Consider the following 25,069-nt stretch of genomic DNA (forward strand, 5'->3'; position numbering starts at 1 on the left):
AAAATTATGACAAAAAGTAATAATTATAACTAATTATAAATGAAATTTTGTTATGAAACTTTTTATAACTTTCATTTTTTAGATTAAATACTAATCGACCTTTTTTTTTTTTTCTATTTACTGTGAATCTTTGGTCCTTATTTGATATAAATTACCGTAAGTAATCTTTTTCTCTTTACCACTTATCCTTGGATAATAAGGACTTCTTACTGAATATGTTACAACACCTTCAGCAAACATTAAAAAGTCTTGGGAAATAATGCAAGAAATTATCATTTGTCCAAATACATAGAATAATGAATTATGTGAGAAATTAGAATCACTGGGGAAGGGCTTCATAGAAGAGATATTGCTTAAGATGGGCCTTGAAAAATGAATTGGATCTCGATAGAGAAGAATAACAGGACATTTTCAGAGGTACAGTGTAGACCATGGTGTTAAGCAGGGAGTGACCACTGAACATTAAGGGAGGTAGTGAAGAGACTAGTCTATTTAGAGAGACTAGTTAAAGTAATGGAAGATAAAGTTGGAAAGTAAAGGCAGAGCCAAATTAAAGAGAACACTGACTCATTTATAAAACTTATTAACTGATTTAACATTCCTTTAAATAAACAGTTCCCTTCATTAGATATGTTTTTAAAAATTAGAAATGAATTTGCTGGTTGTAACAAAGGAAATAATGCAAAGATAAAACGAAAGTTAAGACATCCACATTATACTGTTTAGTGAAAAAAAGCACATTGCTAAGTGATATGTAAATAATGTGATCCTGTTTTTTGTCAAGTTCTTACACATGTATTTTAGCTTAACCTAGAAAAAATACCTGTAGGAGAATACATCAAACTACTACTGATATTACAAGGGGCCTTTAATATATATTCAGTAAACCATGTTGTAAATACATGTGCCATCATCCAGGCTTTGTTGTTCCATTTATAGATCATAGACAGGGTAGATTTAGTATAATTCTTAAGGGCCCTGGGATTTTCAGAATGGTAAATGAGCATTAGCTTCAACTTAAAATCACCAACTGCATTAGCTTCTAGCAAGAGAGTCAGTTTGTCCTTTGAAGGTTTGAAGCCAGACATTGACTTCTCTCTGGCTATGAAAGTCCTTGTTGGCATCTTCTTCTAACAGAAGGCTGTTTTGTCAGAACACACACAACATTTATCAATTAATTTGCTATCTTATATGGTGCAGTTCATGCCACTCCCAAACAATTACAATGGTAACTAACATCAAAGACCACTGATCATAGATTATCATAACAGATAGAATAATAATGGAAAAGTTTCAAATGTTGGGACAGTTACCAAACTATGACACAGGAAGTGAGCACATGCTTTTGGAAAAATGGCACAGACAGATTTGCTCATCACAGGGTTGCCACAAAGTTTCAATTTGTAAAAAAAAAAATCTGCAGAGCACAATAGAATAAAGCACAATAAAGTGAGGTATGCCTGTTTTGTTGTTGCTGTCGTTTTTTTGTTTGTTTGTTTGTTTGTTTTTGAGACAAAGTCTGACTCCGTTGCCCAGGCTGGAGTGCAGTGGTGCAATCTCGGCTCACTGCAAGCTTCGCCTTGTGGGTTCACGCCATTTTCCTGCCTCAGCCTCCTGAGTAGCTGGGACCATAGGCGCCCGCCACCACGCCCGGCTAATTTTTTGTATTTTTAGTAGAGACGGGGTTTCACCATGTTAGCTGGGATGGTCTCGATCTCCTGACCTTGTGATCTGCCTGCCTTGGCCTCCCAAAGTGCTGGGATTAGGTATGCTTGTTTTTTATAAGGAGCATGTATTACTTTTAAAGAAATATCACATAAGTTTTAAAGTATAATTTTAATATATTCTGAATATTGATAGATAAATAGTATATGTTAAAAGATTTTCTAATCTTTCTTTCTTCCACAGAATGTAGTTAGAAAGAAGTTTTACAGAGATGCTTTATTGCTTCGAATCCCTTCATGTTTATATCAAGATGAAAGTTACCATGTAGCAGTTACTGATAATAAATTTAGGAGGCCATGGACAAGAGGTATGTTTGTTTTCATTTCTTAAAAATGTGCTTTAAAAGCCATTTCAGAGTTTAGCACAGTAAATTATTAAGAATATGCAATGCTTTACTAATTTCATTGTATCTATTCATGTCAGAATTCCAAGAAGTTAACAACGTAGTATTTTTATTATAGAATCTAGGTAACTACCTAAGGAATTGGAAAGCTTATATTCGATATGAATAAACCAAATAAAAGATATGTAGATGATGAAGACTTAAAATAGTCTAACATTGTAAACATTTGTTTTATTACAATAGAATTTTTCTTGACTATCTGAGGCCTACTTCAAGTTGTAATGGCACACCGAATATAAAATTATTTTTAAGCGTGTATGTACAAAATAGTTCTTTGTTTGTATCAAGTCATGGAATAGTAAAGAAGTAGCCTCCTTGGAGGAGTCAAGTCAGTCAACAGCATTTACTTGGTATATATTATGTACCAAACACTGTTATAAGTACTAAGGACACAGTTACTTAAAAGACATAGAAGTAGTCTCTGCTCTCAGTGGGTTTTAGACTGGTAAGGAGGATACAGCAATAAAACCATTAAATATGTAAACTAGTATCTGATATTGATAAATATATAGAGAAGAGACAGTAATGCTAAGGTGATATAAAATTGTGGGAGTAAGGAGTGCTGTTTCCTAAGATGGTTAGGGACATGTCTCTCTGAAGAGGAGGACATTTGAGTTGAGACCTGAATGGTGAGAAAGCAACAACCATGAAAAACATGGGGGAAAAGCCTTTCAAGTAAATGCAAAGTTCCTGACTCAAGAATGAACTTGATGTGTGTAAAGATCAGAAAATTAAGCTGTTGTGACTGGGTAATGAAAAACGGACTGAGAAGTAGGCAATTTCTGAATGAGGCTTTGTAGGCCATAACAGGGAGTTTGTTTATTTATTTATTTATTTTTTATTACAGCTGCAATAGACTATGTCCCCCCAAATTTATATTTGAAGGTGGGGCCTTTGGGAGATGACTAGGATGGAGTCCTCATGAAAGGGATTAGTACCCTAATAAAAGAGACCCCACAGAGCTCCCTTGACTTTTCTGCCATGTGAGGCCAGTAAGAAGACAGCCACCCATGAACCAGGAAGTGGGCCCTCACTAGACACTGAATCTTCTGGTGCCTTAATCTTGGACTTCCCAGCCTCCAAAGCTGTGAGAAATGAATGCTTGTTGTTTGAGCCACCCAGTCTATGATATTTTTGTTATAGCAGTGTAGACTGACTAAGACAATTGTGGATATGGAAAGTCACTGGACAATTTTAAGAAAGGGAATGATATAACCTGATTTATGCTGTAGAAAGATAGTTATGATTGTCTGGAGGATAGAAAGGGTGGAGATTAGGAGTCAAGAGTAGAGACAGGAAAATCTATCAGGGAGCTATTTTAGTAGCCCAGAATCTAAACTCTGGATAAAATACTATAGTGTCTTGGACAAGGCTTATAGTAATGGAGATGTGAGATGTGTTTAAAATCTAGCTTATTTTACAAATTGTCAACAGTGAGGGTATTACAAAATAGAATAATGAAGATTTTCTTCTAGGTTTTTGACCTGAGAAACCAGGTAGATGACAGTGCCATTTCCTAAAATAGGGAAAGGCTTATAGAGAAGCCAATTTGTGGCCAGAGTCAATAACTCTGCTTTGGCCAGATTATTAGGCATCTAAATGGAATCATTAAGAAGGCAATTGGTTATATTAATTTTGAGCGCAGCTGCTCAGGACAGTTCTCTGGGTGGCCTTGGCCTCCTTTTCTCACTTGAAGTTCTTTTTTTTTTTGAGACGGAGTCTCGCTCTGTCCCCCAGGCTGGAGTGCAGTGGCCAGATCTCAGCTCATTGCAAGCTCCGCCTCCCGGGTTCACGCCATTCTCCTGCCTCAGCCTCCCATGTAGCTGGGACTACAGGCGCCCGCCACCTCGCCCGGCTAGTTTTTTGTATTTTTTAGTAGAGACAGGGTTTCACCATCTTACCCAGGATAGTCTCGATCTCCTGACCTCATGATCCGCCCGTCTCGGCCTCCCAAAGTGCTGGGATTACAGGCTTGAGCCACCGCGCCCAGCCAGAAGTTCTTAAGAATAACTATAAAATGTGCTGAGAATGCAACATTCAGAGATAAAGGGGGAGCTGGCCAGAACAGCCTATGCTCTGTCCTTCAGTTCTTTAGCCCAGCACGTCCTTTGACCTCAGAACATCAAACCCAGGTGGACTGCTTTCTGGGGTTCTTCAGCTGCTGTGCAAGTGTGGCACATGAAGACTTCATTTGCCCTGGGCAGCTTTCCCGAGACTTAGGGGACCAGTTCACAATGAATCCTAGGCTTCTGTTGTCCTTTGTTACCTATCTGTAAGTAATACATCTACTTCATGTAACTTCCTTTGTATGGGTATTCTGTCTCACCATACTCAGACAAGTTGGTAATCAGTACACAGTGAACCTGCTTCACAAGCTGGAGTTTCAAATCAGAGTTTTCAATATGCAAATTACACAAAACCTGTGAAACTAGATGAAGTCACTGAGAGCATGAGTATAAATAGATTAGAAGGCCTAGGACAGAGCCCTGGAACACTCCAACAGTTAAAAGTCTGATGTAAAAGGAGTTACCTAAGAAGCAAGACAGGAAAATCAAATGATTCTGGTGTCGAATTCTAAAGAAGAAAGTGCTTCAAGAAGGCAGTAGTAGTCCAATGCATTGGGCTCATGTTAAAAGCTTAAGTTATCTGAGGATAGTGAGTTGACCATTAGCTTGACTAAATGTAGGTCATTGATGACTTTGACAAGAGTGGTTTCCCTGGAATATTGGTTATTAATATGATTAGAATATATTTGGAGTGTGATAGGAATATATTGGAATGTGATTGGAGTATGTTGAGAAGATAACGGGAAGTGGGAAAGTGAGAGAATGAATTTGAATATTTGGGGGAATTTTGCTATGAAGAAAAGTTTTTAAATGATGGACTAACTTATGGGAGAAGTGGAGTAAAGAGTTATTCTTTTTTGTTTTTGATGTGTGGTTTTTAAACGATACATGATGAGAGAGACTGTAAAATGTTTGCCAATGGAAACAATTTTGGTAAAAAGAGAATAAGACAATGCAGGAAAGAAAAAGGATAACAGGAGTAAAAGGGGATAAGATCAAGAGCACAGTTAGAGAAGTTAGTATTCAGTAGGAACTAAAATAATTCTTCCCCTGTGTAGATAGGAAGATAGGGTTTGTAGGTACTTATGCCAGTAAGTTGGTAGAATTGGTGGTGGAAAATGAGGTAGCTCTCTGTATCAGTTTTCTATGTGAAGGTAAGGTCATACACTGAAAGTGGATTATGAAATGAACACTAAAGATTTGAAGGGGTAATGTGTGAATTAGCTGTCTTAAAGAGCAAGAAAGCCAGTTTTGTTTTTGTTTCTTCCTTTTTTTTTTTTTTTTTTTAACCTCATCTGTGGTCAAGAAAGCTAGTTTTATTAAGGGGTATACTATTATCATCTGTCAATGTTGGGTGGCCATTTGAAATTTATGGTCATAATTTGGAATGAGTTCCTTTAGCATGGCTGGGTGATTTTTTTTCCAGTAATTTTCAACTGTTTTAGTGTACATACACAGAAAGTGTTAAGTAGGGGTTGTCCTAAGTTGGTAGAAGAGAAAGAGAGGCAAGAGAATCAAGAGTCTTTGAAAGCAATGGTTATGGGACTGGCTATGGAACCTAAACTATTCTAAGCAATTTGCATGCCACATTACGCCACATTACATTTAATCTTTACAACAACACTTTGAAAAGGCTATTCTTCCTAGTTTGTACATTAAAAAAAACAAACAAACAAAAAAAGGAGGTGCAAAAAGGTTCAGGTATTTACCCAATATCATATATTTAATAAGTAGCAGTCCAAGGATTAAAATCTAGGCAGAGTGTTTCCAGAACCTGTACTCTTAACCACTAAACTTTTTTCTTTTTTTATTTTGATATGGAGTCTCACTCTGTCTCCCAGGCTGGAGTGCAGTGGTGCGATCTCAGCTTACTGCATCCACTTTCCAGGTTCACGCCATTCTCCTGCCTCAGCCTCCCCAGGAGCTGGGACTACAGGCGCCCACCACCACACCTAGCTAATTTTTTTGTATTTTTAGTAGAGATGGGGTTTCACCGTGTTAGCCAGGATGGTCTCAATCTCCTGACTTTGTGATCCACCTGCCTCGGCCTCCCAAAGTACCACTAAACTTTTGTATTTTTTTTTCATGTTTTTCAATGAGGCACAGGCTTAGATGTTAAATGATTTGTTCAAGATAACAAAACTAGTAAGAAGTAACACTGGTGGTAGGTAGAACACTCAGTAGCATATTCTGGTAGTAGTATATGACATGGTCTTTCTCCTTAAGGAACCAAGGATTTACTTTGGGAGATAAGCTATATACACACACAAATTTATTTATTTATTTATTTATTTATTTATTTATTTATTTATTTATTTATTTACAGAATCTCACTCTGTCACCTAGGTGCCCAGGCTGGAGTGCAGTGGCATGATCTCTGCTCACTGCAACCTCTGTTTCTCAGGTTCAAGGTATTCTCCTGCCTCAGCCTTCCAAGTAGTTGGGACTAGAGGCATGCCCTACCATGCCAGTTAACTTTTGTAATTTCAGTAGAGATGGGGTTTTACCATGTTGGCCAGGCTGGTCTCAAACTCCTGGCCTCAAGTGATCCGCCTGCCTCAGCCTCCCAAAGAGCTGGGATTACAGGCGTGAGCCACTGCGTGCCACCTACAATTTTAAATATAGGACTGTATACGGTTGGGTCCCCAAGGGTTACTGACAATATTATGGCCCTTCAAAGAGAATGTATCAGCTTGAGCTGGAAGGGTTAATAGAAGCTTCATGAGGTAGAGCATGAGCAGTTGAAAAGGACTATTTGGAATAGTAGTGCTGTATAAGCAAAAGAGAGGCTATAAAATGAGGGTGACATGTTCATGTGATATTGTTCTAACTGTAGTTGATTGAGGGGCGGGGGTAGGTTGATGATAATGAGGATGACTATTTAAATATTTGGAATCAGGTATCACTTTGGCAAAAAATACATTTGTGAACGAATAAAGATAAAATCATAATGTAAAAGATGAATGTTTGACTTTCTTGAATTAAGTATAAAAGAAAATTCTAGAGATTAATGTTTACCATTATTCTTTTTAGTCTCAGCTGTTTCCATTCCGGGAATGACAGATACCTCAGTCTTGGACCAATGGAAAGCAAGTTTCTTTGTGGAGGATTTCCTTGAGAAGTATGTATCCTTAATCTCAAATTTCTCTTTTACATGTAGAAGAAGATAAACACTAAGTTCTCCAGATACCTAAATAGGGAAAATCTCTTCCTTTATTTCTTCATGAATTTTCTTCTTTTATCGGAAGAAAAGGTCCTAATTTGAACCACAAAGGAGTGGTTAATAAGGGTGACTTATATCTTCTGTTTTAATTAGTAAACTTTCAATTAGTTTATCAATTAGTAAACTTTCTGTAGAAAATAGCTATAGAAAGTCTGTTATATTAAAATTTGTATTTTTTTCTCCTATATTATAAATTCAGATTTAAGGCTAATTTTGTAATATATTTGGTCAAAACATTATTTATTATTTAAGCATTCATCAAATATTCATTATCATCCTATATATTAGATACAAGATACAAAAATGAATAAGACATAGTCTTAACCTTCAAAGAACACAAGAAAACAAGGAATAGAGTTTTATAAAGAAATAATTACAATACAATGTGCAAAGTACAATGACAGAGATAGGAACCCAGAGCATAATATGAGGAAGAACATCTAACCTGTTCTACATTGTAAATGTAGACATAAAGTAGAAATTTTGGTGCAATTTAATAATTTACTCTTTTGCTTCACTTCATGCACAGAATGCTGATCTGACCTAGGAAAGATTTTGTTATTATTCACATTTTCAAGTTTCTGTAATTTAAATTTTCCTTAGTTGTGCTTAAAAGAAACAAAAAAACATTGAAAGGTGTCTAGACTCTGGATACAGTGAAGCCCAATATACCATCTCTGTCATCTAGGAATTTAAAGTCAGGTTAGGAAAATAATAGATAAACATAGAAAAAATTAACAATGTAAGAATTAAATGATAATATAGGATGACCAACATAAAATCTATTACAAGATAGAAGTATATATCATATGAGTAGACTCCTAGCAGTGAGGAAACAGAAAGGTATAGTGAAAAAAGCTCTGCACTATGAATTAAAATATGTAGCTTTTAAGCCTTGACTGGAAAAGTCAAGTGCTAACTACTTTGTTGGTCATTTTACCTGTGACCCTCATTTTATCAGTATGATGATGATGGATCAGTTCTTCTCAAACTTTACTGTACCTATGAATCCCCTGAGGATCTTATTAAAATGCAGATTCTGGTTCAGTTAGTCTGTTTTGGAGCCTTAGATTCTGCATTTCTAATCTATTTCTAGGTGGTATTGATGCTGCCAGTCCAAAGACCTACCTTGAGTAACAAGATGCGAGATGATCTCTAAGATCCCTTTTCACCTTATGAGTTACATTGGTAGAGCTGTGCATTTGTAACTAGGAGAGTTCAGCTTCACAGAAGTAGGAATTGAGCTTGGGCTGGGCAATCAAAGAGAAATTAACTTGAGAGAAAGCATTTTGGGCAGAGGAAACAGTATGTCTCCAGGCATAGACAAGGGAATATGCAATAAGTATTTAGCAAAGGCAATAATTAGGCTAGTTTGGTGAAAACTAAATTATTGTTTCATAAGGTAAAAAAAGATCTTAGAGATCATCTCGCATCTTGTTACTCAAAGTAGGCCTTTGGACTGGCGGTGTCAATACCACCTAGAAATAGATTGGAAATGCAGAATCTCAGGCTCCAAAATGGACTAACTGAATCAGAATCTACTTTCTGTCTATTGATTTGCCTATTCTAGATATTTCACATAAGTGGAATCATACAATATGTGCTTTTATTGTGACTGGTTTCTTTTACTTAATATAATATTTTCAGGATTTATCCATGTTGTCACATGTATCTGTGCTTTATCTCTCTCTCTCTCTCTTTTTTTTTTTTTTTTTTTGAAACAGAGTTTCTCTCTGTCACCTAGGCTGGAGTGCAGTGGTGTGATCTCAGTTCACTACAACCTCCACCTCCCAGTGATTTAAGTGATTCTCCCCTGCCTCAGCCTCCCGAGGAGCTGAGATTACAGGCACCTACTACCACACCAAGCTAGTTTTTTTGTATTTTTAGTAGAGACGGAGTTTCACCATGCTGATCAGGATGGTCTTGAACTCCTGACCTCAGGTGATGCACCCACCTCAGCCTCTCAAAGTGCTGGGATTACAGGTGTGAGCCACTGTGCCCAGTCCATTCATAACATTTTTTTACCACCTGAAATTATATAATATACTTATTTGTCTATCTTCCTGTTAGCAGATAAGCTCCATGAAGGAAAGAACTTTGTTTGGTTTAACACCCCATTCCCAGTATCTAGAATGGTGTTAGCACATTGTAGACACTCAATAAATAGTTTTGTTAAGTTTGCAAATTAATAAATAGGAGTAGATGAACTTACTCAAAAAGAATGATATAGAAAGAAAGCAAAGATAATCTAGAGTAGAAACTTGGGAAAGACCAGTGTCTACAGGTTATGCAAAGAAGGAGGCACCAGTGAAAAGGGAATAAAGGTAGATGAGGAAAGCTGGGAAAGACTGATCTTCATAGATCTTTTATATCTACGGAAAGAAAACTTACTAGGTAGTCTCAAAACTGTGGTACCAATTATTGTTACACATTGCTGACCCTGTCAGTAACATTTATTTTAAAAAGACAGCACCTATGTAAGCACTAAGTTAAGTATATAATGATCCACATAGGAACCAATGATCTTAATGAATAATACAGACATGGAAGAGTTAAAATATTTTTTCTTCTACCTTGTATTTTGTTAGAATACAGGATAAATTCTAAAGCTTTCTCCGTCTGTGATTTTAAGATATGACACAATTGGTCTTTTCTCCAATTGGAGAGTTACATTGATTTTGGTTCTTTCAGTCTGTACAAGAGAATTATTAGGGCTGAAATATTCCAGGATATCAGGAAAAACTAAGTTGCCAATAATATATTTATATATTGGAAGATCTCTTGTAATGCCAGCCATTCTAATGGTATGATACAGATAAACCTGTACCAATCAGGAAAAAGGTAAGGGCAAGGTTAAAAGAGCCAAAAAGATGTCCTCAGGACTAGCAACAGTAGGAAGTTGAAACTGCCTTCGCAAAAACTGTAACTGAGAAAATTATGACAGTGAAAGAGATCAGACCTAACTGATTCCATCCTGCCTGTAACCTTTAAGCTGTCCTTGTTCATTCCTGGGTGTAGGCTGAACTAACCTTGGGAAGGAATTTAGTGTATGATTTGACTCTGAAACAAAATTGATAATAGCCCTTTCCTGAAAACACTCACTTTTTGCCTGGGGGGCCAGACTGCCTTTGTAGGACTAACAAATTCGCTATGAGATTAGAAATTTTGGTTTAGGGGTCATGCGGCCTCTGGCTGCAAGAGTCTGACCCTCTCCAAATTGCTCCTCAGGATAACATCACTATTGTAAAACCCAAGATCAGGGCTTGAGATATTTTGCAGACCCTGCACTCTACGGTTCAGCTGATACCACCTAGCTAGTAATCTGGCTCAACCAGTTCTGCGATCCCACCCAGGAGCAGAAGACCCCAAGAAAACCTCACTTCCACCCCCTATATTTCCATCTCCAACCTGACCAGTCAGCACTCCCCACTTCCCAAGCCCTTACCTGCCAAATTATCTTGAAAAACTCTGATCCACAAATGCTCAGGGAGACCAATTTGAGTAATAATAAAACACCGATCTCCCACACAGCCGGCTCTGCATCTCTATCCATTGCAATTCCCTTGTCTTGATAAATTGGCTTTGTCTAGGCAGCGGGCAAGGTGAACCCGTTGGGCAGTTACAAAGTTGTTACCACCCTAAGATTGAAGGAACAAGGTGCCTGGGCAGTTACCAACCTAGCAGGAGCAGGGCTGACTGACAGAAGATGTAACTTTTGGTGGAAGAGTGCAGCCAATTCCAAACTGTGGCCCAACAGAGAAGAATTTGGGAGGAATGATATTGCAACCTGTCTCCCTCACTTTTGATCTTCTGCCAGTGCTTTCCATGGCTGAACCCAACCAGAAGCCAGAGGACAAGGAAGCTTGGTTAGTTCATAGAGGTTAGCTTCCCAGGTTATGGAACAGAACACGAAAGGCTGGGTAATTTTATTGAGGAACAGACACTGAATATCCAGCACAAGGGTAGTTTGGCAATGTGTGGCAAAACCTAAAAATCTGTATACTTTTAACTTCATCATTTCTGTTTTTAAGAAACATATTTGAGATTATTAGTGCATATAGATGTTCTTTGCATTGTTGCTCATAATAGCAAACAATTATAATGAACTTAAATTTCCAATAATAGAGAATTGGTTGAATAAATTATGATTTGCTGATACCCTATTTATCCATTCAAATATTAGGTGAATGTATATAGATTGACATGTAAATGTGTTCATGCTTCATTTTTTTACAGAAAAGAACAGGTTATAGAATACTGTTGTCATTTGTCCACTATTGTTTACAGATTTTTTTAATTGAGAAATTTACATAATTTTTATATTCATCTTGAATGATGGGAATATAGATGTTTCTTCTCTGTGTCTGTTGGAACTCGATAATTTTTTCCACAGTGGACATATCTTATTTACTAATAAAAGTGTTTTAAAATAGGACATACATAACATTAGTAATTTTATACTGTCACAGAAAAACAATTACAAGAATGGTGACCCAGATTAATTGTGAATTTGAGGAAGTTGTTCCAAGTTCAAATCCAGACTCCCAAATTGAAGTAGAGGAGGTCAGTTTATACACCCACATGGACTACAATGAAGTCTTTACCCCTGTCAGTTGTTTAGAAAAATATTCAGCACTTCAAAAACAGAACCAAGGTAAAACATTTATTTTATATTGTTGTGAAACATTTCTTACTGATATACACATATTCATTTCAGTGAGTTTTTTTGTTTGATTTGAATGAAAAATTTTTTATTAAAGATCCACCTGCATAACTCTAAGTTTTACCACATTAGGGCAGTATTTCCTCATTCATATTAATCCTCTTTGTAAGTTGGGTAATTTTTTAGTTTAAGTTGTCTGGGCCTCAAAACAACCTGCAGAGATTTGATCATAGTATGCCTTCAACATACTGCTATAATGATATCGGCATCTTTTACAGATCCCATGATATAGCAATCCAGTGTAATATTAAATTACTATATTATGAAGTGATTATTATATTTTAGTTTTTACAACATAATAAATATTTTCAATCTCATCTAATTTATGCAAAAACAAGGTTCAAAGTGGAGATGGAATAGTTCCAGTATTAAGTTAAGAAATACACTCAGTTTTACAAACATACTGTCAAAAATAATTAAAAGTAGGCCGGGCACGGTGGCTTACTACGCCTGTAATCCCAGCACTTCGGGAGGCCAAGGCGGGTAGATCACCTGAGGTCAAGAGTTTGAGACCAGCTTGGCCAAAATAGTGAAACCGTATCTCTATTCAAAATACAAAAATTAGCCGGCATGGTGGCAGCACCTGTAATCCCGCTACTCAGGAAGCTGAGGCAGGAGAATCACTTGAACCCAGGGGGCGGAGGTTACAGTGAGCCAAGATTGTGAGACTGCATCTCAAAAAAATAAAATAAAATAAAATAAAAGTATATTTTATTCAAACTTGATTCCAAATGTCTCATCTTACTAGAGGGTGTTGAATTCTTTCAACCATGTAAAAACTTGCTGAGGATTGCCTTTCTTGTATGTATAACAGCCTATTCTTTTTTTAAATTATAGAACTTAAGGTTCTATTATGTAATTATTACTATCATTTAAGAAATGCTATAGCTTCAACATGAAAAATAATTTGATTTTTTTACTGTTATTTTTATGTAGATATATAAATTATGTATAAAAATTTTAGTATTGGCAAATAGCTGTGCGATGATATATATAGAGAGAGAAATTTCTCTTATACTTGGAAGAGATATAGAGATTAGTTGTATTAAGGACTAAAACTTGATAGCATGATATAGTAGAAAGAGCCTGAATTTGGAGTCAGAAGACTTGAATTTTCAGTCCAAGTCTACTCTTAAAAAGTGGAACATCACTTGAGGCCAGGAGTTTGAGACCAGCATGGGTAACATAGCAAGACCCTATCTCCACAAAAAGATTTTTAAAAATTAGCCAGGTGTGGTGGCACTCCTATAGTCCTAGCTACTTGTAAGGCTGAGGTGGGAAGATTGCTTGAACCCAGGCATTCAAGGCTGTAGTAAGCCATGATCATGCCACTGCACTCCCAGCTTGGGTAACAGAGTGAGACCCTGTCTGGAGACAAAGAAAATTTTTATGATTCTAAATTTTCTTCTATAATTTATTTCTCTTATTTATTCTTCTATTTTTAAATAATTTTGTGGGGATAAACTAATATATGTAAGTTTATATAAGTATATTTAACGAGATGGCTTGTAAAAACTAATGGGTTACACAAACATAGCTATTATAAATGTGACAAACTAGAAGCTACTATCGGCTAGAATCAACTATTGACTGACAGAAAATATGCTTGAATTTGCCAAATGCCATATCCTGTATTTCCTCAGGTGTCCTGTGTCACCGGACATCACTTTATAAATTTAGATTTTCAATTTTATTTATTTTCTTTGCAATTATATCAATTGCTGCCAGATTTGTAGATACTTTGGTCTTATTGTCTAAATCAAAAGAAACATAGTATATTTTTGGATTTGTAAATACGCTATGTCTTATAAGAATTATAAATAATTACTAAATTATAATTTCAAAACACATATCTTTAAAACATAAAACAGTTGCTGGTTGTCTTTTATGGTTGTTGGTTTATTGATATTTACTAATTTTTCTACAATGTTCACATATTGTTAATACATGAAACTGTTAAGCATCCCTCTAGATATTCTGGGAACATACAAGCAAATATAAATGTAGCTTTTATTTTTATTCTTAAAAATAAAGTTAGGCCAGTCATAGTAGCTCATGCCTGTAATTCCAGCACTTTGGAAGACCAAGGCGGGTGGATCACCTGAGGTCAGGCGTCTAAACCAGCCTGGCCAACATGGTGAAACCCTGTCTCTACCAAAAATACAAAATTAGCTGGGCGTAGTGGCGGGCACCTGTAATCCCAGCTATTTGGGAGGCTGAGGCAGGAGAATCACTTGAACCTGGGAGACGGAGGTTGCAGTGAGCCAAACTCACACCATTGCCCTCCAGCCTGGGCAAGAAGAGTGAAACTCCGTCTCAAAAAATAATAATAAATAATAAAAATAAAATAATAAAGTTGCATATGCATATAGTTTAGAGAGTCAAATAGTTTGTTAAAGTTTATAATAAAAAGCAGTAATCATACTTATGGTTTAAAATGGTGGCACAGAAGCAAGCTGGCTTCACTGCTCATACAGAAAACCAAAAACGAATATACAATGCCCAGATTTTCACTAGCAACAACTCACATCTCAAATATGAGGATGAGACATATCCTAGGGACACAGAGAAGTGAAAAAACTTCAAGCAGATGGTAGGAGAATCCAACTTCCACATCCATGATGCCCCACCCTGCCCATTCTGCCTGACAACAACCACATGGAAAATCTTCCCCCAACTCATGGTTTCTATGCTGGAAAAAATGAGAGTGGAATAGTCAACTAGCTTTCCCTCCATCTTGGATTCCCTGGCAGGAGACTGTTCTTTCTTTAACCCATGGAAAGCATCATGACTGCCTGAAAGGAGAGAGAAAGAGGGGAGAAGGGGCTACCTTCCCCAGCCTTTCTAGGCAAAGGAGCCGATTCACAGCAGCTAATTTGTGCCATAGGTCCCTTGAGCACGAACCTCTAGCCAGACTTCTGTCACTGTTGGGATAATGTTTTTCAGACTCTCCCATCTAGAGAAGACAGTGCCCTGACCATTCACTAGAGGCAAGGCAAACCTGGGCTTAAGATACCACCTATAGCCAGGAAAAAGGCAATATTAGTGAAGATTTGCTAAGAAAATATATCCAATAAAACTCAAGACAAGTTGAACAGAGGAAGCTGGAATAAATAACCAATCCTTCAGTGCAAAGACATAGACATATATCCACAAGAAACAACACTGAACAGGGAAATGTGACCTTTGCAAAAAGACAAAGCAAAAATCCAGTGACTGACCCTAACAAGAGAGTCATTTGTGAGGTCTCTGACCAAATATTCAAAAGAGCAGTTTTAAGGAAATTCAGTGATCTCTAAAATAATACAGAAAAGCAATTCAGAAATTCGTTGGAGAAATTTAACAAAGAGAATTTGTTAAATTTTTAAAGTTAACTTTAAAAACTCAAACAAATTTTGGAACTGAGAAATACATTTGCTGAGCTGAACAACTCATTAGAGGCTCTCAACATCTGAATGGAACAACCAGAGGGAAGAATCAGTGATATCAAAGACCAGCTATTTGAAAATATAGTCAGAGGAGAAAAAAGAAAAAAGAAAGTGAAAGAACAAAGACTGCCTACAAGATATAGAAAATTACCTCAAAAACCAAATCTAAGTATTCTTGATGTTCAAAAGGGAGCTAAGCAAAGGCAGGGGGTAGAAAGAAATAATACAAAATTTTCAAAAGCTTGAGAAAGATATAAATCTCCAGTACGAGAAGGTCTGATAATACCCAAGAGATTCAACCCAAACAAGACTACCCCAAGGTATGTAATAACCAAGCTCTCAAAGGTCAAGGACAAAGAGAAGATCTCAAAAGCAGCAAGAGAAAAGAAGCAAATAACATATAAAGGACCTCCAATTCTATAGTAACAGACTTTTCAATGAAAAACCATACAGGCAGGAGGGAGTGGAACAACATATTCAAAGTGCTCAAAGAAAAAAAAGCCATCCAAGAACATTGTATCTAGCAAAATTACCCTTTGAATACGAAAGAGAAATAGTCTTTCCCAAACAACTAAAGTTCAGAGAATTCACCCCCATCAGACCCATCATCTTACAGTAAATGCTAAAGGGGGTACTTCAGTCTGAAAGGAAAAAAAAAAAAATTAACATACGAAAAGAAAACTTTTCTTTAGTTATCCTCTGGTAAAATTAAGTACATGAATACTTAATTTTAAGAATTCTCTAGAATACTGAGAATACTCTGTTACAATAATTGTAGTGTGTAAGCACTCATAACTTTAGTATGAAGCCCAATCAAAAACAATAACTATAGCAACCTGTTAAGAGATGTAATATTAAAATATGTAAATCCAGACAACTTAGTCAAAATGTATCATTTTGTGTGTCTGTGTGTTTGTTTCTATTCCTTTCTTTGTAATATAAAATATTATCTCTTTAAAATAACTTTTTATATCTATACAATGTTTTTTGTAACCCTCCTGGTAACCACAGCCCAAAAACCTACAATATATTCACTAAAAATAAAAAACACCAAATTAAAACATATTACCAGAGAAAATAACCACAAAAGAATACAGTAGGAAAGAAAGGAGTCTTACAACAATCAGAAAATGGGTAACAAAATGGCAGTAGTAAGTCTTTACTTAATAGTAACACTGAATGTAAATGGTCTCAATTTTCCAAATAAAAGGCTTAGAGTGGCTGAAGAAATTAAAAAGACAAGACCAAACTATATGCTATGTTCAAGAAACTCTCTTCACGGATAAAGTCACACATAGACTGAAAGCGAAGTGGTAAAAAATGATATTCCATGTAACTGGAAACCAAAATTAGCAGGAGTAGCTATACTTGTATAAAATAGACTACAAATCTAAGACTGTAAAAAGAGACAAAGATGATCATGTTAAGCAAGAGGATATAACAATTATAAATATCTATGCACACAACACCAGAACTCCCAAGTATATAAAGCAAACATTAATATATCTAAAATGATAGACTGCAATATAATAATAGTAGTGGATTTTAATGCCCCATTCTCAGTAATGGACAGATCATCCAGACAGAAAATCAACAAAGAGCATGAACTACACACTAAAATAGGCCCAACTAACATTTACAGAACATTTTACCCATATGATAGCTAACTTCATACCATGTATTTTGTGCTGCAGAATACATATTCTTTTCATCAGCACATGGAATACTCTCCAGAATAGACTATATCTTATGCCACAAAATATATCTGAAAACATTTTAAAAATAGAAATAATATCAAGTAGCTTTTCTGACCACAATGAAATAAAACTAGAAATCAGTAACAAGAGGAACTTTGGAAAATGCACGAACACATGGAAATTATACAACATGCTCTTAAATGGCCAGTGAAAAAGTTAAGAAGGAACTCTTAAAATTTCTTGAAACAAATAAATGAAAATGGAAATAAAACATACCAAAATCTATGGGATATGGCAAGAGCCCAGTACCAAGAGGGAAGTTTATAGCAATAAATGCCTGTATCAAAAAAGTAGAAAGACTTCAAATAAAATAACGTTGCACCTCAAGGCACTAGAAAAGAAAGAACAAACCAAACCCCAAATTGGTAGAAGGAAAGAAACAATAAAGATGAGAGCAGACATACATGATACTGAGACTAAAAAATAATACAGAAAATCAACAAAATGAAAAGTTGGTTTCTTGAAAAGATAAAACCTCTAGTTAGATTAAGTAGGAAGAGAGAAAACCCGAATAAATAAAATCAGAAATGAAAAAGGAGACATAATAACCGAGACTTCAGAAATACAAAGAATCATTAGTGAGTATTATTAACAACTATATGCCAACAAATTGGAAAACTTAGAAGAAATGGATACATTCCTGTACACATACAACCTATCAAGATCGAATCATGGGCCAGGCATGGTGGCTTATGCCTGTGCCCTAGCACTCTGAGAGGCTGAGGTGGGTGGATCGCTTGAGGTCAGGAGTTCAAAACCAGCCTGGGCAACATGGTGAAACCTCATCTCTACAAAAAAATGTTAGCCAAGTGTGGTGGCATGTGCTTGTCCCAGCTACCTGAGAGACTGAGGTGGGAGGATTAATTGCGCCTGAGAGGTTAATGCTGCAGTGAGCTGTGATCATGCCACTGTACACCAGCCTGGGTGACAGAGTGAGATCCTATGTCAAAAAAGGAAAAAAGTTTGAACTATGAAGAAATAGAACAAGGTATCAATGATGAGTAATAAGATTGAAGCCATAATAAAAAGTCTCTCATCAAAGAAAAGCGCAGGACTTGATGACTTCACTGCTGAATTCTACCAAACATTTAAAGAACTAATACTAATTCTACTTAAATGCTTCAAAACAATTGAAGACGAGGGAGTATTTCCAAACACATTCTACAAGGCCAGCATTACCCTGATGCCAAAACCAGACAAAGACACAACAAAAAAGAAAACTACAGACTAATATTAACAATGAACATAGATACAAAAATCATCAACAAAATACTAGTAAACTGAATTCAACAACACATTAAAAAGATCATTCACCATGATAAAGTGGGATTCATCCTAGGGATGCAAGGATGTTTCAACGTATGCAAATCATTAAATGTGACACATCACATTCAAAGAATCAAGAAGAATAACCATATGATTATTTCAATAGGTGTTGAAAAAAGCATTTGATAAAATTCAACATCTCTTTATGATAAAAACCCTCATCAAAATAGGTATAGAAGGAACATACCTCAAAATAATAAAGGCCGTATATGATAGCTAACTTCATACTGAATGGGGAAAAATTGAAGGTCTTTCTTCTAAGGACTGAAATAAGACAAGGATGCCCATTTTCACCACTTTTATTCAACCTAAAACGTGAAGTCCTGGCCAAAGCAATTGAGCAAGAAAAAGAAATAAAGGGCGTTCAAATTGGAAAGGAATAAATCAAATTAGCCTTGTTTGTAGATAACATGATGTTATAGCTAGAAAAACCAAGGATTTATGCAATTTACCCATGTAACAAACCTGCACATGTACCCCTTGAACCTAAAATAATATTTAGAAAGAAAAATTTTAAAAACCCAAAGACTCCACCAAAAAAACTGAGTTGATAAATGAATTCAGTAAAGTTGCAGAACACAAAATCAACATACGGCTGGATGCAGTGGCTCACGCCTCTAATCCCAGCACTTTGGGAGACCAAGGTGGGTGGATCATCTGAGGTCAGGGGTTTGAGACCAGCCTGACATGGTGAAACCCCGACTGTACTAAAAATATAAAAATTAGCTGGGTGTGGCTGTGTGCACCTGCAATCCCAGCTACTCAGGAGGCTGAAGGAGGAGAATCACTTGAACCCTGGAGGTGGAGGTTGTAGTGAGTTGAGATTGCACCACTGTACTCCAGCCTGGGTGACAGAGTGAGACTCCATCTCAAAAAAAAAAAAAAAAAAAAAAAAAAAAATTAACATACAAAAACCAGTAGATTTATATACACCAACAGTGAACAATCTAAAAAAGAAATCAGGAAATCAATGCCATTTACAATAGCTACAAAAAATATAAAATACCTAGGAATCATTTTAGCCAAAGAAGTGAAAGATCTATACAAGAAAAACTATAAAACTCTGATGAAAGAAATTGAAGAGGACACAAAAAAGGAAAGATATAATATTTCATACTCATGAATTGAAAGAATATTACTAAATTAATGTTGCCAAAATAACAACACTATCCAAAGCAATTTACAGATTCAATGCAATCCCTATCAAAATACCAAAGACATTCTCCACAGAAATAGAAAAATAAAACCCTAAAATTTAAATGGAACCACAAAAGACCTCAAATAGCCAAAGCAATTCTGAGCAAAAAAGAAGAAAGCTGGAAGCATCACAATACGTGATTTCAAAATATACTCCAAAGCCTTATTAACCAAAACATCATGGTACTGGCATAAAAACAAACATATAAACCAATGGAACAGAATAGAGAACCCTGATATAAATCCACTCATTTACAGCTAACTCATCTTTGACAAAGGCACCAAGAACATACAATTAGGAGAAGATAGACTTCAATAAATGGTGCCAGGAAAACTAGATGACTATATGCAGAAGAATGAAACTAGATCCCTATCTTTCCCAATGAACAAAAATCAAATAAAAATGGATCAAAGACTTAAATCTAAAACCTGAAACTATGAAACTACTAGAAGAAAACACTGGGGAAATGCTCCAGGATAGTGGTCTGGGCTAAGATTTTTTGTATAGGATCTCAAAAGCAGAGGCCACCAAAGCAAAAATAGATGAATAGGTTTACATAAAGATAAAAAGCTTCTGCACAACAAAAGAAACAGTCATAAAGTGAAGAGGCAACCCACAGAATGGGAGAAAATATTTGCAAACTATCCATCTGACAACAGATTAATAACCACAATATACAAGGAGCTGAAACAACTGAATAGCAAAAAGCAAATAATCCAATTAAAAATGGGCAAAAGATATGAACAGACACTTCTCAAAAGAAGAAATGGCCAACAGATATATGAAAAAATGCTCAACATCACTAATCATCAGGGAAATGCAAATCAAAACCACAATGAGCTGACCAGGCATGGTAGCTCATGTCTGTAGTCCCAGCACTTTGGGAGGCCAAGCTGGACGGTTCACCTGAAGTCAGGCGTTTGAGACCAATCTGGCCAACATGGCAAACCTCATCTCTACTAAAAATAAAAAAATTAGCCAGGTGTGGTGGTGGCCACCTGTAATCCCAGCTACTCTGGAGGCTGAGGCAGGAGAATTGCCTGAACCCAGGAGGTGGAGGTTGCAGTGAGCCAAGATTGTGCCACTGCACTCCAGCCTGGGCAACAGGAGTGAAACTCCATCTCAATAAAAACCCCAAAACAAAAAAAAAGAAAAACGCAATGAAATATCACCCAAGTTAAAATGGCTTGTATCAAAAAGGTAATAACAGATGCCAGCAAGGATGTGGAGAAAGGGGAACTCTTGTACAGCATTTGTGGAAATGTAAATTAGAACAGCCACTATGGAGAACAGTATGGAGACTTCTCAGCTAAACCAAAAATAGAACTACCATATGATCCAGCAATTCCACTTCTGGAAAAGAAAGGAAATTATATCAAAAAGACATCTGCACTCCCATGTTTATTGCAGCTCTATTCACAATAGCCAAGATATGTAATCAACCTAAGTGCCCAGTAGTGGATGAATAAACAAAATATGGTATATCTACACAATGGAATATTATTCAGCCACAAAAAAGAATGAAATTCTGTCATTTCAGTAACATGAATGGAACTGGGGGCCTTTATGTTAAGTGAAATAAGCCAAGCACAGAAAGACAAATATTGTATGTTCTCACTCATGTGGAAGCTAAAAAAGTGAATCTCATGAAGTTAGAGAGTAGAATGGTGATTACCAGAGGCAGGGAAGGGTAGCAAGGAAGGGGGATGAGGGGGGGAAAAGAACATAATTTATTTATTTATTTGTTTATTTATTTATTTATTTATTTATTTTTTGAGACAGAGTCTCGCTCTTTCGCCCAGGCTAGAGTACAGTGACGCAATCTCGGCTCACTGCAAGCTCAGCCTCCCGGTTCACGCTGTTCTCCTGCCTCAGCCTCCCAAGTAGCTGGGACTACCGGCGCCCGCCACTGTGCCCGGCTAATTTTTTGTATTTTTAGTAGAGACACGGTTTCACCGTGTTAGCCAGGATGGTCTTGATCTCCTGAACCTCGTGATCTGCCCACCTTGACCTCCCAAAGTGCTGGGATTACAGGCGTGAGCCACCGCGCCCGGCTTCATAATGTATTTATTACCACTGAACTGTACGCTTAAAAATAGTAAAGATGGGCTGGGCGCGGTGGCTCACGCCTGTAATCCCAGCACTTTGGGAGGGAGGCCGAGGCAGGCAGATAACGAGACCAAACTGGCCAACATGGTGAACCTCTACTCAACATGGCCACCTCTACTAAAAATACAAAAGTTAGTCAGGTGTGGTGAAACGTGCCTGTAATCCCAGCTACTCGGGAGGCTGAGGCAGGAGAGCCTGGGAGGCAGAGGTTGCAGTGAGCCGAGATCGCACCACTGCACTCCAGCCTGGATGACAGAGTGAGACTGTCTCAAAAAAAAAGTAAAGATAGTAAATTTTAATAGGCATATTTTACCTCAAAATATAAAAGTACAAAAAGAAAGATGGAAAGAACTTGGGTTCCTGAAAATATCGTCAAGCTTGTTTTGTTTTTGTTTTTGTTTTTGTTTTCGAGTCAGAGTCTTGCCCTGTCGCCCAGGCGGGAGTGCAATGGTGCCATCTCTGCTCACTGCAACCTCTGCCTCTGGGGTTCAAGTGATTCTTGTGCCTCAGCCTCCCGAGTAGCTGGAATTACAGGCACATGCCACCACACCCAGCTAATTTTTGTATTTTTAGTAGGGACAGATTTTCCCCATGTTGACCAGGCTGGTCACGAGCTCCTGGGCCCAAGTGATCCTTTTACCTTGGCCTCCCAAAGTACTGGGATTACAGGCGTAAGCCACTGTGCCCCGCCAAAACCCAGAGTTTTAATCTTTGGTATAATTATTTGTTATATTCAGCCAAAGGTAATATTTGTATGCTTTTTAGTGTGTTTTTTACTTAGATTTTATAAACACTTTTCTGTGTCATTTTATATTTTCCACATCATCAATTAAAATGGTTGTATAACACTTTTTTTTTTTTTTTTTTTTGAGATGGAGTCTTGCTCTGTTGCCCAGGCTGGAGTTCAATGGCATGATCTCAGCTCACTGCAACCTCTGCCTCCCCGGTTCAAGCGATTCTCTCGCCTCAGGCTCCCAAGTAGCTAGGATTATAGGCATGCGCCACCACATTCAGCTAATTTTTGTGTTTTTAATAGAGACAGGGTTTCACCATTTTGGCCTGGCTGGTCTCGAACTCCTGACCTGGTCTCGAACTCCTACCTCAGCCTCCCAAAGTGCTGGGATTACAAGTGTGAGCCACCACACATGGCCAACACTTTTCTTAAAAGCAGTAATTTCCTGACTTCATCAACCACCCCTTATTTTTTCACTCTAGAGGCAACCACTTTCAACTCTTTGAAACAGTTTGAAAAGAAACTATATTCCTTTTGTCATTTATTTATCTGTATGGCATGCTTATACTGCTATTTCCTGATGTTTTTAGTTTTAGACCTTATATATTGACCTCTCACCATGAAAGTAAAGACGTCGCTGTCCTCACTCTTTTACACCGTCACTAGCACGTCCCCCCACACTTCCTATGGTCTACTCTCCCAATGTAGTTATAACTTTGGTTATACCAGTATTCTGTATTTACAGACTTGTGAGTCCTTAAATACTATTTGTAGCTGAAAATAGTATTGTGTTATTCAGTAATTTCTTTCTTTTACAATAGTCCCACCTTATCCACAGGGAATACATTGCAAAATACCCAGTGGATGCATGAAATCACTGATAGTACCAAACCCTATACAATATATACAATGTTTTTTCTTATACATACATACTAGTGATAAATTTTAATTTGTAAATTAAGCCCAGTAAGAGATTAACAGCAATAAATAGCTAACAATAAAATTGGAGAATTAAGTAAAACAAAGTTTATTTGAACACAAGCACTGCAATACAGGGACAATCGTTCTGATAACTGAGACAGGTAATAAGTGACAAATGAATAGGTGGCATATCAGTGTGGAAACAGTGGACAAAAGGATCATTCACATTTCGGTGGGACTGAGCAGGATAGCACTATATTTCATCATGCCACTCACAACACTGTGCAATTTAAGGTATAAATTGTCTATTTCTGGAATTTTCCATTCAATATAGTATTTTTGGACTGCAGTTGACTGGGGGTAACTAAAATCTTAGATAAGAGGAGATTACTGTACTCTGTGAAGTTAATGCTGATTTTCTGGTTTTTTGTTTTGTTTTGTTTTCTATGTATTTGGTACATAGAACTTGATCCTGAAACTCTCCCGTTTGTCTAAATCTCCTCTTAATGCATTGAAGCATCAAGTGTACCAATAGTTTTATCTTTGGGGATTTTTAGTTCTAGAACAAGTCATTATCATCATCATCCCTGAGGATTCTGTTCACTTCTTTCTTGTATTGGGCCTCCTGTTTCTTCAACCTTGTAGCTGCCAGTTTAGTCAGTTTATTCCCTCCTTTTAGTAGAGTACTTCTACTCATGGCCTCCTGAGAATAGGAATGTAGGTAGTAAATTTTTTTTTAAACTTCCATATCCAAAAAGTCTTAAATCTATCTCACATTTAATTGATAGTTTGACTAGTTATAGATTCCAGATTATATTTTTTTCTCAGAATTTCAAAGGCATTGTTCCATTCGATTCTAGCTTCCAGTATTGCTGTTGAGAAGTCCAGTGCCATTCTGATTCCTAAATATTTTTTTAAAATTTATTTATTTATTTATTTTTATTATACTTTAAGTTCTAGGGTACATGTGCACAACGTGCAGGTTTGTTACATATGTATACATGTGCCCTGTTGGTGTGCTGCACCCATCAACTCGTCAGCACCCATCAATTCATCATTTATATCAGGTATAACTCCCCAATGCAATCCCTCCCCCCTCCCCCCTCCCCATGATAGGCCCCATTGTGTGATGTTCCCCTTCCCGGGTCCAAGTGAGCTCATTGTTCAGTTCCCACCTATGAGTGAGAACATGCGGTGTTTGGTTTTCTCTTCTTGTGATAGTTTGCTAAGAATGATGGTTTCCAGCTGCATCCATGTCCCTACAAAGGACGCAAACTCATCCTTTTTTATGGCTGCATAGTATTCCATGGTGTATATGTGCCACATTTTCTTAATCCAGTCTGTCACTGATGGACATTTGGGTTGATTCCAAGTCTTTGCTATTGTGAATAGTGCCGCAATAAACATACGTGTGCATGTGTCTTTGTAGTAGCATAATTTATAATCCTTTGGGTATA

General features: G+C 36.9%; 1 protein-coding gene across 1 annotated transcript in view; it reads left to right on the top strand.

Moving 5' to 3' along the window:
* The first annotated feature begins 4,704 nt into the window (after window positions 1-4,704).
* SHOC1 (shortage in chiasmata 1) overlaps window positions 4,705-25,069 on the top strand; it is a 101,119-nt gene continuing 80,754 nt past the window's right edge. The window contains exons 1-3 of the mRNA XM_023201886.2: window positions 4,705-4,810; window positions 7,228-7,315; window positions 11,887-12,071. Of these exons, the coding sequence (XP_023057654.1) occupies window positions 7,251-7,315; window positions 11,887-12,071 (250 nt within the window). The 5' untranslated portion in view covers window positions 4,705-4,810; window positions 7,228-7,250. The remainder of the gene's footprint in view (window positions 4,811-7,227; window positions 7,316-11,886; window positions 12,072-25,069) is intronic.

This window comes from Piliocolobus tephrosceles, chromosome 14 (genome assembly GCF_002776525.5).
Source record: "Piliocolobus tephrosceles isolate RC106 chromosome 14, ASM277652v3, whole genome shotgun sequence".
Lineage (NCBI taxonomy): Eukaryota > Metazoa > Chordata > Mammalia > Primates > Cercopithecidae > Piliocolobus > Piliocolobus tephrosceles.